Source organism: Falco naumanni, chromosome 7, assembly GCF_017639655.2.
Source record: "Falco naumanni isolate bFalNau1 chromosome 7, bFalNau1.pat, whole genome shotgun sequence".
Classification (NCBI taxonomy): domain Eukaryota; kingdom Metazoa; phylum Chordata; class Aves; order Falconiformes; family Falconidae; genus Falco; species Falco naumanni.
The window spans coordinates 65,409,788-65,426,717 of NC_054060.1; the positions used below are offsets into that span (position 1 = coordinate 65,409,788).

Sequence of the window (16,930 nt, forward strand, 5' to 3'; positions counted from 1 at the left end):
TGTGTTGCATTGTGGGCTGCGAAAGGCTATGACCACAGATCTGTTCAGTGACCTGTCTGCTGATGGTGACTCAAGAGGGGAGACCTTCCCCATACCCGGAGGAGCCTACAGCCATACCATAAGAACCTGTAATGAGGGTGGCATGGATAACTTGGTGAGAGGGGTTTTTGTAGGATCCTAGGATATATTGAAATTGGAAGGGGCTTTAGGAGGTCTGCTATCAAACCTCCTGCTAAGGCAGGGCCAGCTATGAGGTCAGACCAGTTTACTCAGGGTGTTACCCAGTCAGGTCTTTAAAACTTCCAAGGATGGAGGTTGCACAAACTCCCGTGCCCCAAATGAACAGCTTTCCAGGCTTTAGCCACGACCAACCAACAGGTTCACAGAACTGCCAGCTCTTTGTCTGGACTTGTGTTTAACGGGTGTGAAGCATTATATTGCCAGCCCAGGTTGTCCCCAAGTCCTCACCTTCAATTCTGTGCTCTTCCAGGTCCCTGGAGGACAAACAGCAGGGGCAGAGAGGGCAAAATGCAGTTCGCTCAGTGTGTGTGCATGGGTGTTGTGGTTGATGCTGTGGTCAGTCATGATGTCCAAGTCCATTCCCCCTGGTGTGCGGGTGTGTGGAAGGCTGTGTGAATGAGTGACTAGCTGGCATGTCCTTGGACTGTCAGCAAGTGCTGCTCAGCTGTTCTAGGTCACAGCACCTGGTACTTTGGTCCTATTCAATTCTAGAGCTTGTTAATCTAGGAGACCTGTAAGAGTCACTTCATTGCTCCAGGGATGTCTGCTGGTGATTCAGAAGGGAAACATCATTCCCCTCGGCTAGTACTTCCAGTAGCACCAGTGTAGCATTAGGGGAACTGCACTACAGGAGACCACAGGGCTGGGCTGTGCCACCTGCGTGGGTGGTTTGGCATGGGGGCAGCATTCTCTGTGATTCAGGAGTGGCTCCAAGTCCCACTTGAGGGATGGAGGGTTGTCCCACCTGGTCCTAAAGCTGTGCCTGTTGGTGTGCTGCAGAGTTCCCATCCTAACTCCTTATTTGTAGTTACTTGGGCACTTTCTGTAACGAAGACTGTTCTCAGAGGTGGCTGCATTTCAGAGGGGGGTAAGGCAAACCCTTCCCTGGCTGTTGGGTTTTCTGCAGGATGAGCTGTTGTTGGTATTCCTGTTACCTCTTTTGCCACCTCTGCTTATGGGAACAGCTGCCTGTTTGCTGCTTACACTCTGTCCTGGGGACATGCTTGGAATCATGCATAACTGTTGTCTTGGAGTTGCTTATTCAGCAGTCAACTGTGGAGCACCATGCTGCTCTCGGATGGTGGGGGGGGCTGGCGGTGGGATGTCAGGGCGAGGGTGCAGTGTTAGTGCATGGCAAGGGATTGATCCCGGGCCCTGCAGATGTGTGCTTGCTCCTAGGTGGTTTTTAACTTTAATAACATCTCTTGATGATAAGGAGCAGCGGCATGGAGGGACATAGCAGTGACGGGATGATTTAAAGAGCTTTTCTGTTCTGCTTCATCTTCATAGACATCGCAGATCAGATTAGAGTGGGTCTGAAGGAAGAAAGAGGGAGAGTGGGGGACAGTGTTGGAGAGGAGAGGGAACCCGTGTTCTTTCTGGTAAGCAGATGGACAGGCTCAGTCACCTCCCCCCCTCCTCCACTGGGTTCTGCTGCCATCCACGAATGGAAATACCTGAGTCTTCCTCTGAGCAGCCCCTCACCCACCCCAGCAGCTCTTCCCGTGCCTTCCCTGTGAATGCCTGCCTGCCCCTAACTGCTGCCTTGCTTTCATCCTCATTACCAGAAACCCCATTCCTACCCACAGGTCTTTTCTCTTTTTTGTGCCAGGGAAGTGTCATTAAATAACCCCTGACTCCTCAAACAGCTTCATAGTGCCTCCTGTATGGATCCTTCCCGGAATGCCCCGGGTCACCCCATGGCAGATGCCAGCAGCCACACTGTGCGTTTGTTAGTGCGGGGAGCTGCAAGAGCTCTGCACGGGGACACAGGCACGTGCCAGGCCCTTGCTCCCTGCAGTGCTGGTGTGCGGGGGCTGTGTCCCCTCCCCGGCAGGCGCCCTGCTGTGGGTCACAGTGTGTGACCGTCTCCTGTCTTCTCACAGATCTCTCGCAACCTGGGGAAGCTCTACAGCGAAATGATCTTTGTGAACGGCTTTGTGCACTGTGACCCGCACCCGGGCAACGTGCTCGTGAAGAAATGCCCAGCCTCTGGCAAGGCCCACATTATCCTCCTGGACCACGGGCTCTACCAGGTACGTAGCTATGGGGGGCTTCCAGGGCCTTGTGAGGCTGCCTGTGGGCGTCAGGCTGAAGGAGTACAGCCAGCTGCAGCCTTTCCCCCCCTCCTAAACCCATATGGATACATTTTTCCTATTACTCCCATAACTCTCCAAGGATGTTTCCTGGCTCTGAAATGGGGGATGGGGCACAGCTAGGGGGCACAAAGCTTTTCCCCCAGTTCCCTGTTTTCTGTGGACTTCTGAGGACCATGTCTCCCTCCCCAGGTGCTGAGCGAGTCATTCCGCATGGACTACTGCCGCCTTTGGCAGGCCCTCATCAAGGCCGATATGAAAAGGGTGCAGAAGTACAGCCAGCGGCTTGGGGCAGGGAATTTGTACCCCCTCTTTGCCTGCATGCTGACAGCCAGATCCTGGGAGTCTGTCAACAGGGGCATTGACCGGTCGCCAGTCTCAGCCAGCGAGGTAGGTCCTGTGTGCCCTTCCCTGTCACAGGCCCTTCCTTCTCCTGGGGCACCTCTCTTTTTTCGTAATCACTTGCACCACTGATACTGCAACAATGCTGGGCAACCCCTAGCAGCTCTGTAGCAAATTCTGCTTTAACAGCTGAGCTAGAAAAAGCCAGGACTCCTTCTGCAACGCGTTTTATAGTGGCTGAACTTAATTTCCCAGTTTCACTTGTCATGGGCTGCTTAAATTTTGTATAATATTTTAATGGCTAAGTGTTCACCAGTTCTGGCAGGGGAAACATTTGTAGATCAGCCTTTTCTTAAAAAAGTGTTGAATGCAGCTGTGCAGGGAACCATCAAGGAGGATAGGTTAAGGTAGAGGAGACATAAAGGCTTAGTGGGAAGACACGAGAAGGATAATGCATTATCACTATGCATGTAAATGACTATCAGCACTGATACAAACTCCTAAAAACCCTTGGAAATTACCTCCCAATCAGAAACCCTATTAACTTGGAGTCAAGGTTGCTTAACTGCAGATCCTGTCAACTCAATCACTGCAAATCTAGGAAATTGTCACTTAGGTTTTCCACCCTTTCCTGTCCACACATGCTGGGATCCTTCTTGTGCCTCCTTGCACTCCTGATGTGCACACACCACCTTGAGAATAACAGCAGCCCCTACAACTGTCGTGTTTGTAGAGGTGAGCATATAGTGATGTGATTTCAGCCAACGGACTAGTGCCTGTAGGTGGAAATGTGTGGTATCCTATGGTTTGTTTTTTTCTGCACGCATTTGTAGTAGAGAGGGTGAAACTCATTTAGGTAGTGTTATGGCATTGTCCTGTGAAATTCTCTTCTGGAAATTCCTTTGGGTTGGTGTTTCATTTTGATGGAAGTGGCAGAATTTGCTGCACTGGATTGCCATCACCCATGGCGATGAGTAGGTCAGATACCTTGGGTAACAGATCCCATTGCCCAGTAATTTGATTGCTTCCTATGTCAGTTAATTTTCTGCATATTGGAAATAACATATAGTGGCTGTCTAGCAGATAGAGGCTTGATCTGGTGAGTTCTGGAGCTCATAGCTCCATAAAAGAATTCAGAGGCACCAAGACAAATTGACACAGAGCTGGCTCCAATACTACAAGACCAGTGTTGAATCTGAGCTAATAAGCACTGCTCATCCTCAGCTGGCTTGCAAAGGTTATGCCAGAGGTGTAGCTGCAGCCGCATGGTGCCTTGTGTGGGCTAGTGAACTTTGTCGTTGGATTGAATTGCGTGTGTGGAACTAGCTCTGTTGTCTTTGCCTGCATGACACAATTAATGCTGAAACTGGATAATCCTGCTGCAGATAATGGGGAGCTGAGCAGATTTGCTATGGCATTAGGAAATGAGCTGCTGCCTGCCCTTGTTTAGAGGTGAATTTGAAAGATTGTATCAGCAGCAAGAGCCAAGCGCTGGGTAGGCAGGTACCATCAGCACAGAGCTCCAGAGAGTGTGCTTGAGGATGTATTGACATGAGGGTGGCTTGTGAGACGAGGCAGCACGCTCCTGGACCAAAATCTTACCTGTGGTGCTGTGTCCAGCCTGGGGCACTGCATCTCAAGACTGGGGTTTGATGGGGCAAGTCCAGTAGGAAGCTACAAGGGCTAGTGGTCAAGCAGATGCAGCCCATGAGGTAAGTCTGAGCAAGTTAGGGCAGAAAAAGTCCAGAATAAAGCACAGGTCAAGAAGTCTTACGGTAGTGATTTTCGAATCTGTTAAAGTGCTGCCAACAGGACAAGAAGTAACCAGGTTTAAATTCAGCTAAGGAGATTGGGCTTAAACATAAGGAAAGCCAGATCTAATGGTAAGACCAGTAAAACGCTGGTGTGGATGGTCTGGGGAAACTTTGAGTCACATCACTGTAGAGTTTTAGGAGCAGGCTATGCAAATTGTGAGGATTGCCATAGGTGTAGTTGTTCCTGCCTTAAGCCAAGGGCCAGGCAGCTGACCGCTCAGGGTGGCTGCTAGCCTCATCTCATCTGATTTTATGACTGTGTTTTGCTGCATCCTGCAGCAGCCTCAGCAGCGGCAGCCAAGGGGCTTTTCTCAGGTCCTGTGGCATAGCTCATTTCTTTCCCTGCACACAGGCTTTGCCCTTGACAGAAAATGACAGTTCTGATGACAGATCGTGTGGTTGTTTTGTGATGTGGACAAGCAGCTGGAGCTAAAAATAAAAAGAAAAGAAATAGAAAAGAAAACCTATGTGTGGAAAATAAAGTAGGCTGTGCAGTGATGCTGCCTGGGATAAGAGATAATCAGGGAGGAATTTTCTGCCACCAAATAATGGAACAAAACATTTAACATTTAGGAGAGCTAAGCGTCTTCTTGCTGAAGCTTTGTGTATTTTGTCAGTGACAGAGGCAGGACACAAAGATTTATTTGTCAGCAGCAAAGCAACCATGGTGGTGGGTGAGCTGTCTACATCTCTGACCATCATGGCCTGCACACTTGATTTGTGCAGGTCTGTTCCTTTATAATAAGACTGAAATTCGCAGTGAGTGTGAGATGATGAAATACAGGCCAGCCAGCCCTCATTCCAGAGGAGAGGTTTTAGAACTGTCCTTTCCCACAGAGGAGCCTCCTTCCTGTCAGGAGTTATTTGCTGCCCTCCGCATCTGTTCCGCCGGATTCTGGAGATTTCAAATGTTCCAGGGGCTGATTCGTGTCATGTCCTCTGTAGGAAGAGGTAGGGACACGGTATGCGTGTGGAATCGGCTCCACACCACACTCAGGTCTAAGAAGAGGCAGAAGAGTGGGAGCTGGCTGTCTTGCATGGTGCTCATGTTTGTAGGGGAGCCCATCTGAAGTGGCTCAGGCTGTAGCCCATCAGTTGTCACTGGGATCTTACCATGGCCTGTGTATTTGTTGGAAGCTGGGGAACCAAGGAACATGAAGGATCACCCTGTGCCTGTGTCCTGGTTTTGGCTGGGATGGAGTTAACTTGAAGAAAGTAGCTAGTACAGTGCTGTGTTTTGGCTCTGATGTGAGAACAATGCTGATAACGCACCGATGGTTTTAGTTGTTGCTGGGTAATATTTATGCTAAGTCAAGGATTTTTTGGTTTCTTGGGCCTTGCCAGCCAGAATGCTGAGGGGCACAAGAGGCTGGGAAGGGACACAGCCAGGACAGGTGACCTCAACCAGCCAAAGAGGTATTCCATACCACGGGACGTCATGCTTGGTGTATAAACTTGGAGGGTTAGCTGGTGGCATGGGATCACTGCTCGGGGACTGGCTGGGCACCGGTCAGCGGGTGGTGAGCAGTTGTACTGTGCATCACTTGGTTTCCTTTCTCCATTTTCCTTTGGATTTTATCCTTTCCCCCACCTTTTCATTGTAACTGCTATTATTATTATTACTATTATTATTGTTATTGTTGTTGTTCTTACCTTTTTAAATTCTATTTAAATTATTAAATTGTTCTTATCGCAGCCCTTGGGTTTTACATTCCTTTCCAATTCTCCTCCCTACCCCTCTGGGTTGGGGGTCAGTGAGCAAGCGGCTGCGTGGTGCTTGGCCACCGGCTGGGGTTAAACCACGGCAGCCTGCCTTGGTCTTATACTCGTTCCTTAAGTGTTTGCTACTGGCGGTTGCCAGACGGGATATGGGTCTAAACAGTCCCTTAATCTGGCAGATGACAGTTTTTGATCTTTTGGGTTATCATGGTGCTTCACTGCATAATGCTTTCTCTCTGCTGCTGGGTTGTGTTGAGGACAGAGGACTAAACCAGGCCTTGAAAACAGCTTCTTCGGTGTAACATAAAGCCAGCAGTTGCACGGGACAGCAAACCAAGGAGCAGCCCGGTTGTCCCTGCGGCATGCCTCCACCTTCTGAGCAGCCCTGTGCTCCCTGCAGCTCTGCCAGCCTTGGGGGTGCTGAGGTGAGGCTCGGAAGGCTGCAGCGGCAGTAATGAGACGTGGTTGCTGTGGGCTGCCTGGGGCCAAGAACTGAGATAGCCGCGGGTGCCCTGCGCTGCTGAGAGGCTGCTGGTCCTGCCAGTGAGCGGACAGGGCCTTATCCCACGGAGGGGCAGGTGGGATATGGCAAGTGATCTGTGACTGGGTTGTGAGGGCTTGGGACAGCCAGGGGTCTTCAGGAAAGCAGGACAAAGAGCTCTTTAGCTTCTGGGCTAGAGTCACGATCTGGAAGAACTGTCTCCTCCTGCCAAAGCTCAATGGCATCTGCACCTGGGTTTCCCACACACCCTCATCTTCTCTCTCTTTTCTCCCTGACATGACCCGGCTGGCCGCAGGACGTGGAGATCCGGTCCAACGCTGCTGCTTACCTACCCCAGATCACCCAGCTCCTCAACAATGTCCCCCGCCAGATGCTGCTGCTGCTGAAGACCAATGACCTGTTAAGGGGGATTGAGTCAGCCCTGCACACACGGGCCAGTGCCAGCTCCTTTCTCAACATGTCTCGCTGCTGCATCAGAGCTGTTTCCACGTGAGTCTCTTCTCCACGCACCAGAGGCAGGCATGGAGCAGCAGGGGCAGGTGGGAACCCCAGGGCCAACTGGCCAGCCAGGACCCAGTCCCACAGTAGCTAAGCAAGGCGGGCAGGACAGACCCAGTCAAAAGTCTGTATCATAACGTAACATCGTGGTGGCAGGGCAGGTCCAAGGTCAAACCAGAAAGTCAAGCTGTAGATCAGGTCCAGTGGTTGTCAGCAGGTCCATGGTGACAAGACAGGGCTGAGGTCAAGCCAAGAGGTCAGTACGTGAGTTGAGGTCCAGGTCAAGGGCTTTCACAGCAGGACATGAGCTGGGGACCATTACTCCTCCAGCGTAGCTCAGGCAGGGACTCAAAGTGCAGGCCTAAGATTAACCAGAGCTCCTGGGCCTAGGAGCAGAGCATTGGGGGAAGTCCCAGGTTAGTCAGGGCCATTAAAGCTTATTAGAGCCCCCCACTCAGGGCCCTGACAAGGCATAGCTTGACCTCTTACTCTTAGCTGTGGACCTCTCCCCCTGATTAGCACATCTGCTGTGGTCCTACCCCTGCTCAGTTACATGTCTAAGCCACTGTCTGTGCTGTTCTCATGCCCATCAGCCTCTTCAGAGGACAGGTCTGTCACCCTGGGGGTGGGGACAGGGATGGAGTTGGAAGCCTTAGGGTAAGGGTTTAGGGTCTGGCCCCTCCAGAGGAGGGCAAGGGGCTTCCTGCCCATTGTAGGCATCACCTCTAGGAAGTATTTGTGGGTAGGAAAGATCTGAAAGTTCACTGTTGCCAGTTTCTGTAGCCTGATAGAGGGGTTAGGGCTGACTGTGAAGATCGGGCTGATGTTTAAAAGCCAGGAACAGGAGTCACGCAAGTGATTTCCATCTGTGAGTCTTATGAGTCAATGTACTTCTGCATTCTTCTGCACTCCTTTTCCTTCTCCTTGCAGAAGAAATAACAGTTATTTCTCTGGCTGATGAGGGACCTATGAAGCGCAGTTAACCTTTGCTTCTAAAGAAAGGTAGAGAATTACTTTTCCTGGAATCAGTGCGTCAGGATTGCTAGACTCTTACGAATGGGCTACCAGGAAAGGCTATAGGGGTATTCATCTGTCCCCATTAGCTGAAGGGAAGCTGGGCATAGAAGCAGAGGATGCCATGGCCCAGGGTTACTACATGCAGTGGGGAGAGAACAGGGCTCGCAGGGGAGCAGGCTGTCTGGATTCACGTGAGGAAGACAGTTCCCAGCTCCTCAGGAACATTGCTCCGAGGGGTCTGCACTGCTGGGGTTTATCCACATGTGGGATGTTCCCCTCTGCTGGGGAGGGTCAGTTGTACTGAAGACATAGGACAGAGCTCCTTCCCACCAGGCTGCATCCTGCTGGATCTAATGCAGCTGTTTCTCTCATTCTAGGTACCAGAGGAGCAAGAGTCACTCGTTTTACAGGAAAGTCCAGATCTCATTCACAGAAGCCCTGAGCCTGTGGCAGATCAACTTGTATGAACTCTTCCTGTGGCTGAAGGGGTCGCAGCTGGGGAGCTGGGTCATTGCTCTCCTGAGCCGGACGCACCATTCCACGTACTGACATGAACTAGTGGGAGAGGCCTGGGTGCTCCCTCCCTCCGTCGCTCCCTCCCTTCCACTCTCCATGGCACATTTGCCTTTCTGACTATTTCTGTCTATTCTGTGGGCTATTTTTGGGTCTTGTTCCACGTTACATGCTGCACTGTCCTTGCCTGTTACAGCATTAGCTTTCTCTGTGGCACGGAGAGGTGGAATCTGCACGGGAGCTCTGCCGTTTCAGGGGTGAGGAAAAGGAGGTGTGGGATACCGTGCGTCTGGAAGGGCAGGGTACTTTCTTTCCCCATCTGAGCAGAGGAAATTCCACTCAAATTCCAGTGGGACTGCACTGGAAGCAAAAGCCTCTCCTTGGCTTTTTCTTAAACAATCATAGAGAATTTAAGAGAATCCCAGCCCTGCCCAAAACGTTTCTCAGACCCTCAGAGGGAGGTGGTAAAGCCCCTTTAAAATCCAATGAGGTTTATGTTAGTTTTTGCAGTCTCCTTAGTCTGATTTCTGTTCAGGTGTGGAGAGAGTTTCTCAGAGGAGTGGGATCTCGTGGAGAGCTGGCACTAGGGCTGGCTCATAAACTAGCTGGCACCTGGTGCAGAGAGGGGACCGTAACGGTGAGAGTGGTGGACTGGGAGTGTGGCTTTCTGAGGTTTGTCTCCAGTCCTGTCAGCAAGTGCCTCTGTTTTTGGACTTTTCCTGGCCTGTTCCCTTGCAAGTGAAATAGGGGAAAGGGACAACGGTCCTGTCTCTTTTCTGAAATTCAGGGAAGGCAGGAGGAATGACAACTCAGGGCTCTGAAACTGCTGGTAATGTATGTGTACTGTACAGTACTGCCACACAGCAAAATAAATGCGTTGTATCAAAGACCTTCAGGGGAGGGATGCCTGGCTGCATGCTCAGGGTGATGCTGGGGCCTCTAACCTCAGTCCTGTTTCCATTTCTCCACGGAGTGATGCCAGGCAGCACTGTTAACTCCTTGCAAGCCAAATGAAATGGCCGTTTGGTCTTTCCTCTTCCCAGGAGGTTTGTTCCACATCTGAGTCCTCTGGTGCTGCTGCATCAGATGTGTGTTGGGGTGGGATGGAGGAGTGGGCGTCGTTCTGCTCGGAGGACGCACCACTCCTTGCCACCCAGATCCATGCTGAGCCTGCCTCCTCCCTGCCAGTGGCTGCGCGCTGCAGCTCATCTGTGAGATGTCGCCATCCCCGTGCCACACACTGAGCGTTTCACCTTGTCACTGCCTGTGGGGTTTTGCTGCTCTTGCCTCAGACGAAAACCTGCCACTTGCTCGGTGGTGCAAGTGACAGGTCTGATGGCTCTGATTCTGCAGCTGTGGGATAGTTACCAGGAAGCCTCACCCAGAGGCCTCCTTTATGTGAGACGTCTTTGGGATCCCGGGAGACATCCCTGCTTGCTTGTGAGGATTCCTGCAGCCGGGAAGGGTGGATGGATGGAGGTGACTGCTAAGATCATTTCAGCTTTCTCATAAACAGTCTTGGTGAAAGGGAACACGAAGGACAGGATGGGAACATCCCTCTACTGCCAGCAAGCTTGCTAAGCTGAGGGTCGTTACTCGGGCACCAGCCTGTGCCTGAGAGTAAGCCACAAGAAGACCGTGCGCTCTCTCAGTTTGTGTGCAGTTTCCCAGCTTGTACGAGTGCGAGACTCCACCTCGCAGTGAGTCCCTTTGCATGGCAAGGGAAGCAGGGAGCAGAGTGTGAGTGTGTGTGAGTCCCTGAGGAACTGATCCTCCTGCTGGCTGTGTGGGAGAGGGAAGGGATGTAATCCAGAAAAGGCACCGGAGCGCAGGTGTGCTTGAGCATGATGGGTTGGTGACTGCGGATGCGTGGCTTTGAACAGCGACTGTGTACACGTGCAAGAGTGTAGGCACGGCTGGCTGGCTCAGGGCTGTCAAGAAGTGGTGAGTGACAGCGTTGTAGGTGGGGAGCTACTGAATGTGGGGTTTGGGCTCTGGCACAGTCAATCGCCTGACCCTGGTGTTCGGTCTCTGAGCCCTTCCTACTGTGGGGGCAGCAGCGCAGGAGTCCTGTGGTCTCCCATACTTGCTAAGAGCAAAAATAAAGAAACCCCAGTAAGACTGACTGTCCTTGCAAAGCTTGTCCCCAACCTGTGCAATGACACGTCAGAGAGATTCCTCTGACTTCTGGGTTGTGTGGTGGCGTCAGAGAACAGAATAATGGTAATTGCAGTGACGAGACTCCTGAGCTGGCAAGGATTTGTAGGGGCCCTGGAGTATTGTCCTGCAGCCTGTGCATGAGTAATCTATGCTCACGTGAGCAGTCTGGCTGAATCAGTGCCTGTCTTGAGACATGGCTCGTAGGCTGGCCAGTGTGGGTGGGCTTCTCTCGGTTGCCTCACAAGTAGAGCTTCACTCACGGAATTGGCCTGGTGTACCCAGTAAAGTCCAGGAGACCCTCTAGTAATGGTCCCTGGCTGCACACCCCTCATCTTGTAGCTGCCCCTGCAAATGCCTTTGCCCATTCATGTCTGGATATACTGGCCAGAGCGCTGCCTGGGTCTCACGAACATCTGTGCATGAAGGCTCATCCCGCAGTGAGACGCTGGACCTATCCCTTATTTCCAGAGGCTTCTGTCTTGCAGAGAGGCTCCCTGCAGCAGGTGTTTGCATTGACTGGTGAGCCCCCAGCCCACTCTCAGCCTTGCCTGGTCTTTCACCCTCCAAAATCCCCCCCTGTGACTGCTAGTCCCACTGCCTGGGGAAGGTTCTGGCTCCAGAAGTGGTAGGGAACCAGCAGCCTCTCGGACTGTCATTTTTTGGCGGCGTGCAGCAGGCAGGGAGTGAGGTGTATTTAGAAGAGCTTTGTCTATTGTCATTAGTCTCTGCTGGCAGGCTGCGTGCTTCGGTGTAAAGCAGTGGGACTCCTCCGTCAGCTGTGCTCAGCTTTCACCCTTCCCACAGTCAATCGATGAGGGTTTGCCTGAGGAAAGAACGAGCAAACACCCGGAGTTTGACCCTTTAACATTCCTGCCTTGTCTTTTTGCTGAAAGCTCTCGAAGGTGAATGTGTTAAAAGGGTTTTGAAAAGACACTTTCTCATCCCAATTTGTGGTTGTCAAACATGGGTAACCTGGATCAGCTCTGTGCACTTGGCCTCTCCTTCCAACCTGCATTTATTGGTATTTTCATCACCAGCAAACACAGCCTCTGCCGCTCTCCTTGCCGGCAGCACCGGGGCTGCTGTCTGCCCAGCTTTGGCTGTGAGTGAGCCGAAGTTTGGCGCAGGCAGTGAACGCTGCCCGCCCAGCAGGCTGCTGAACCCCCCGACTTTCTCAGGGCTGACAAGTAGGGGATAAGAGCTGGGGCCAGGGGTGCAAAACCGGTAGGCAACTTTCAGCTCCTGTAATATGAATACATTGTGGCCTCGGAGCATCTCCCATCCTGAAGGTTCTCAGTGCTCTTGGAAGTGTTGGGGAGCCAGCAGTCATCTCATCTAGCATCTAAATGTGCCATCTTTAGGTTGGCTGGAGGTAGAAAATGGGGCAGTTGGGGTAAATGGTGTTGCCATGCAAAACTGCGAGAATTCAGGGTGTGAAGTAAACAGGCTTATTTACATCCAGCTGAAGAAAGAGCCAGAGAGAGCGTGAGTCCAGGCTAAACATCACAGCCCTTACGTAGCACATCCAGTGAACTTTAATGGTGATAAGTGGGTGGCATATAGATTTGCAGATCAAGGCTGCATGGTGCCCTCTGCCATCTCGCAGGGGCGGATGAACCTCGTGCAGTCACGGCAAAGAAGCTTTCCAAATGAATCACTCCCTGCTTCCCAGAGCAAACGAGCCGTGACCGGCACGCAGCCTGGCCAGCGCCAAAGTCATTCCCCTCACAAACGACTCCCGGTGGGTCACCGGGGCTACGTTCCAATGCATCGCTTGGCCCGGCTCTTCCCCCCGCCCCCACCCCTGCGTATCTCTGTGCCCCCGGCACCGTTCTCCCACCCTGTACCCTGAGTCCAAAGGCGTGTGGGCAGGCTGCGGGGTCCTGGAGCGTGCAAGGAGCTGTCACACGCGGCGGGCTGTGCCAGGACACCCGGGATGCGGGCAGGAGCAGAGAGGGGGGTGCCTGGAGGGGTGCAGCCCTCAGGGTAGCCAGTGCCTTCCCCCTTCACCCCCCGACACCTGGATGGCTAGGAAGCAGGGGACAGACATTTCTTCCTCCTTGGCTCCTCTCTAGAAGCAGGAGGCTGTGGCTGGCTCCTGCCCCTGCAGCCCAAGCTCTGGCCATCCCCATCTCAGCCAGGGGATGTGCTTGTCTTGGGCGATGGTGACAAGTCTGCATGACGGCTTTCAAACGGCACGGAGCAAACAGCAGCACCGAGATAAGGGGGTGCAGGCTGGTGCCCTGCCCTGTGCTGGGAGGCGGAATGCCAGCCCTCGGGGCAGATCTGGGTCTGCTTGAGGCTGCTGATCCTCTGACCACTCGCACAGAGGTGCCTAAGGTGGAGCAGGGGGTGTAGGGAAGGAGCAACCGGAGCCTGAGTTTGCTCTTCACCTTCTTAATGTCAGCAGCAAAGCAGCAGAAGGGCTGTGCTCTGCTCCGCATCCAGCAGCCATCTCTGCAGCTTCCGTTCCAGCTCTGAAGGTTCCATTGCTGCAGGAGACCTGCTGCCCCTGAGAATCCTGCTCTCCTCGCACACTTACCCGCCTGCATCCCGCAGAGCCTGTGCAGCTCAGGGTGACCTTGTCAAAGGGTAACGGCCTTTCTGGGATGGCTTGTGTGACCCAGAGAGCACCGCTGTGCTTGCCGTCCTCCGCGGCAGTCCAGGTGAGCCACAGGGTCTGCTCGCTGGCTGCGCCTTGCACAGCTTCTCGCGAGCTGCTCGCTGCAGCCCAGGTGCTTTGATTTCTTGTGGGCTGGTAAAAACTGCTCGCCCAGACCGCACAAGCAGTGTGGAGTAGAGAGGAGCTCTGGTAGTCTACTACATTTTATTTTACTTTATTGTTATTTTCATTTGATTCGGATTCTTTTTGCTGAGGCTACTTTTCCTTGCTCTGATATGTATAAGCATAAATAACACCCATAAAGCCTCTTCCTATAACTGGAGCGCTGCGAAGAAAGGACCAAGACTTCGGTCTGACCCAGCAGGATGTGTCTGCATGTGAAATGCCCGTTGGCTGCTGGTGGCTTGCAGGCTGCAGCTCTGGGCTCAGTGGGGATGTCAGCGAGTGTCCCCCCAGGGTGGCTGCCCCGGGAGCCCCTGCTCTCCCCTCAGCCCAACGGTGCCTCTAACTTTAATAAAGCAAAGATTTAGATGGAAGAGATAACCAAATGGTGGCTAATAAACAGAGACATGCACAAAACCTGGGAATATCATATCGCTCTTAAAAAAAACCGTGAAAAATAGTAATCGTGGCCGTTGTTATTACTGTCTTGTACTTCACCATGGCTAAACTATCCATCATGCTGATAAGGCTGAGAGGAAAACTCGGCAATATAAGATGCATATATCACAGGGCAGCCAGTCCCTCGGCCGCCTGTGCTGCGCCCAGTCTGCGCTGGGACTGCGGCTGCTCCTCTGCGTCGTGGGACTATCGGATAAACCGGAGCAGGGTGAGCCCATCAGCGTAGCCACCGGGAGCGGGAGGTCAGCGAGGAAACAGCTGTTCTGCAACAGCCAGCGTGGAGACCTGAGCAATGAGGTGATGTGGGCTGGGGATTTACTTTAGGGTATCAGCGCACCTAAATCCCGTTGGCGTGAGCTGGACAGAGCCCCAGAGGATGTCAGAAGGAAGAATGCAGATTGATGGGGTGTGGGCAGGCGGCTAAAATCGTGGTCCCACTGCTGACTTTGCAGGGCAGGCCGAGCAGTCAGTTTTATGGGAGAAGAGTCTCGCCCTGGAGCGATTATACTTGCCTGTTCCATTGTGCACCCCGAGAACGGGAGACTGAAGCCAGGGAGCAGGACGGAGAGCTGTGCAGGCCGTGCAAGGTTGTCCTCGCAGCCCTCGCTGGCCAAGGGGCTGTTCCCAGCAGTCTGTCCCTCTGTCCTCACCCTGCCCAGGTTACGCGGTTCTTGCAACTCCTTTATTTTGGAAACTGCTCCATGGTCTTAGCTCACTCTCGGGAGTTTTGTCCCAGGTCTTCTCCCCATGGTTTTCTTTGGTTGCCGCATTTGCGCTTTCTGCCAAGCAGTGTCCAGGCAAGAGACAGACCTTGGAGGAGCCTCTGCAGGAGGATACAGGGCAGCAAAGCTGCTTGGGTGCTCCTGTGCCATGTGCCCTTCCCTGGCAGCACCTGAATTTTCCTAAGGGAGTGGGTGCTCCTCTATGGCCCCTCTCCCAGAGCCTCCCACTCAGGCTGAGGCTGGGGGGTCCCACCCTGGTGATGTGGATGGCTCTGGGCATGCTGCCTAAGCTCTCTCTACAGCCTGTCTTCTGCTGGCAGTGGAGAAGGATTATTTATTTGCCATATTGTGCTACCGGGGGAAAAAAATCACGACTACACGTTGGACATCAGCGCATGGCTGCTAAAACGAAATGTTGTTAAACCTGGGTCGTAAATCATGGGCAGGCCACGGAGCGCTGTGCCGAGGCTGCCCCTGGGGTTTAGCTCAGCCTCATCACGCCGGCATGGTAGCAGTGATGGTCTTCTGCCTGGGGAGCCCGTGGGGCTGGGTCACGCTCTGCATCCCGGGTGGGCCTGTGCAAATGCATCCCGAGGCAGTGGCAGCCAAGCAGAGCCCACGAAACGGCTCTCTGCATCTTTCCCGTCCCTTTCCCTCCAGGCTGAGCTCCTGTGCCACCCTGCTGGGGCTGCAGCTGGCCCCGTCTCGGAGCGCTGGGGGGTTCAGGAGGAGATGGGGCACCTGCTGTGAGAGAGGTGTTTTGACAGCAGTGGCACATGTTGATACAACACAAGGGAAATGTAAAGAAAGGTGCCTCAGGAATGGGTGCAAAGCCAACTGCTGCGTTGTGGTGCCCCTCAGGTGGTGGCGCGGTGGCACAGTGGTGCTGCGTGACGCCAGGGTTGTGCCCAGCTTACACTGAGACGGAGCCTGTCCCAGGGCATGGCCGGGGCTCGGGCAGGAGCACAGTGTGGCTGAGCTGCTTTCCAACCCCCGAACCGGGACGTGGCGATGGGGTGGCAGGGGCAGTGGGAAGGGGCTCGCCAGGCTGCCCAGCTGTGGGGATCAGCGGCACTGCTACTTCTGGGGCTGCCGGTCACAAAAAGTCATCGTACGTGGCAACTGCCAAAGGCTGGGGCTGTCACTGCACACCTCGGGCTCGTTTGCTCACACTCCCCAGCCCTCGCACATGTCCTCCTGTCTTGTGTGCATCCCTGTGTCCTCCTGTCTTGCTCCCATTCCTGTAAGCCCCCAGCCGGCCCGCAGAGCCGTGGTGGCAGCAGACATGGGGACCCACTGCACAGCCCCCCACCCCTCACAGGCACCTGCGGGGACAGGGGGGCACCGTGACCCACTGGGTTCGGTCCCCATCAGCTGCCACCGGCCAGCTCAGGCCATGCCTTTCTCCCCTAGACAGCAGCTTTTGGGCACCGGCCATCCCTGGGGACACCCAGCCGGTCCCCCTTGGGCAGTGACAGAGGTGACGGAGCCCCGCCAGGCTCCCCTGGCCGGCCGCTGAGACACTTACCTGAAACGAGCTGCGGCCAGCGCGTCGCAGGGGTGAATGTGGCTGCAATTATGAATGCGCTGCTTGTTTGTCTTTTCAGTGCCGAAATCCTGTCAGCGAGGAGAAGCGATAATAACATGCTATTAAGTTCTTTCTGGATAATGTAAGTCAGGAGTCAGGAGGCAGTTTGGTCATTTATGCCTTTGAAAAGCTCAGAATAATTTTCAGTGTCATTATCTCCCATTTTAAAGAGCCCGTTTCAAACATCAATACCCCTCTCCTCACCGCCTCCCCCTTGCTTGTGTGGTTTTCTCCCACCTTTTCTTCCTGTTTTCTCTTGAGTTTTCAGGGATTTGGGGTTGGTTTCCAGTCACTCGTACACCCTGAAACACACACCGCACCCAGCCGCGTGTCTGGCTCCTTCTCGCTTTTCATGGTGGGTTTGGGGAGCCGCCGCTGGTTTGCCCAGCGTCTCTGCGCTGCGGTGGGTGAAGGAGCCGCCTGCGAGGCTGGGAAGGGCCTCGGCGGTGGCGGGAGGAGGGTGGAGGTGACGTGG

General features: G+C 53.6%; 1 protein-coding gene across 2 annotated transcripts in view; it reads left to right on the forward strand.

The window, feature by feature from the left end:
• Nucleotides 1-9,636, forward strand: part of ADCK1 (aarF domain containing kinase 1) — a 78,135-nt gene extending 68,499 nt beyond the window's left edge. For both annotated transcript variants that reach the window (XM_040601509.1, XM_040601510.1), the window contains 4 exons: nt 2,127-2,276; nt 2,529-2,726; nt 7,009-7,202; nt 8,606-9,636. In XM_040601509.1, the coding sequence (XP_040457443.1) occupies nt 2,127-2,276; nt 2,529-2,726; nt 7,009-7,202; nt 8,606-8,777 (714 nt within the window). In that variant the 3' untranslated portion in view covers nt 8,778-9,636. The remainder of the gene's footprint in view (nt 1-2,126; nt 2,277-2,528; nt 2,727-7,008; nt 7,203-8,605) is intronic.
• Nucleotides 9,637-16,930: the final 7,294 nt, after the last annotated feature.